Source organism: Hippocampus comes, unplaced genomic scaffold, assembly GCF_001891065.2.
Source record: "Hippocampus comes isolate QL1 unplaced genomic scaffold, H_comes_QL1_v1.1 scaffold475, whole genome shotgun sequence".
NCBI classification, from domain to species: Eukaryota; Metazoa; Chordata; class Actinopteri; order Syngnathiformes; family Syngnathidae; genus Hippocampus; species Hippocampus comes.
This window is the reverse complement of record NW_017804881.1, coordinates 161,122-162,515: the sequence shown is the minus strand read 5'-3', so window position 1 is coordinate 162,515 and position 1,394 is coordinate 161,122. Positions and strand designations below refer to the sequence as shown.

At 53.0% G+C, this 1,394-nt stretch overlaps 2 protein-coding genes across 2 annotated transcripts in view; both read left to right on the top strand.

Annotated features, from left to right (window-relative positions):
• Positions 1 to 1,394, top strand: part of marchf9 (membrane-associated ring finger (C3HC4) 9) — a 15,340-nt gene that overhangs the window by 1,059 nt on the left and 12,887 nt on the right. Inside the window, exon 2 of the mRNA XM_019881853.1 lies at positions 1 to 112. This exon is cut by the window's left edge and continues 15 nt beyond it. Within this exon, the coding sequence (XP_019737412.1) occupies positions 1 to 112 (112 nt within the window). The remainder of the gene's footprint in view (positions 113 to 1,394) is intronic.
• tspan31 (tetraspanin 31) overlaps positions 1 to 1,394 on the top strand; it is a 22,061-nt gene that overhangs the window by 10,608 nt on the left and 10,059 nt on the right. The gene's annotated exons all lie outside the window — the stretch shown is intronic.

Genomic DNA, 1,394 nt, shown 5'->3' with positions numbered 1-1,394 from the left:
GGACGACAAGGAGCCCAAGCCGCAAGCGGGCCTGGACGCCGTCTCGCTCGCGAGCACCGCCAGCGGCCTGCGGAGCCCCCAGTGCAGGATCTGCTTCCAAGGCCCCGAGCAGGTACCGTACCGCGCGCGCGCGCGCGCGCCGCCCTACGGCCGCTGTTCCGCCGCCGAGCTTACGTCACGCGCGGAGAGGCGACGACAACAACCGCGGCGACGACGCCACCGCCGCGGTTCGTCTGGCCCTTCTCCTGCGAGCTGACGAGTTACGAAAAAAACAAACAAAAAAAAAACAGTTCAACAGCACGTCACGGTGGGTTACGTTTCACATTCTACCGCGGTAAGGGTCACGTTTTCACGTGAAAAGGCAGCTAGTCTACCGCGGTAAGGGTCACGTTTTCACGTGAAAAGTTCACGTTCAAACGTGAGAGGTCACGTACAAAGTTCGACGAAGCGACTGACTCCCTCGGATTCTTTTACGAATCAAAAGTACTCGCTCCGTCAATAAAATGCTGTCAAAATACATCCGCGTGTTCACAAAAGACTGAAAAAGACACACGTCCATGGAGCGCCAGCATGGGACCACTGGCGGATGCTGGCTGATCTGTCAAGGAGGGGAAGCTCAATTTCGGCCGACATCATCAAATGTGTCCGTTCGTTTAGACGTCATTCTACTCTGCGTGATCTGTGACCCTGTCAGACCAACAAGGCGTCTTTTCCAGGGACTGAACTGCAGACCAACAAGGCGTCTTTTCCAGGGACTTAACTGGTGTCCTACAACTACAGCAAGTACAATCAAGCCCACCAGAAATCAGATATTAATCTGTCGCTAGTCGTTTTCAACAGAGTTTCACTAAGATGATAAGGAGAAGCCTCCAGTTCAACTTAGAATGAGAATTGAAAAATGCTACACCAAAAGACCAGCGATTGGCTCATTTTGCTGTCAATCAAGCAGAGATTCCGCCTCAGACAGATCATCCAATCATCATGCAGAAAAGCTGAGCGTCCGGGCGGCCGATACGCGCCCACTGCCCGCTGACTCCCAGAGACGCTGAGCGTCCGATGGGCGGGACAAAAACAGCATTTATCCAATGACTGGTCTCGTTTCAATGCATTGGAACAACCGGCTCTGAACTGTTTCCATGCTCAGCGTCCGCACAGTTTAAAGCACAGCCAAGCTGCGGGAAAGAACGAGAAGAGAGTCGCGTCGTAACCAGTCATAAGAAGCTGATTCGGGACAAAAGTTGAGCACGTTGTCGCGCACATTTAGTCAATGACGTGTCCACACAATTGTATGCGCACACCTCGATTTGATGACTTATTTTTGGACTTTTTAGGGGAAGCTGAGCTTCCCTTGCAGTCTTAGAGCAATCGCCTCTGCATGGGACCCCCCCCCCCAA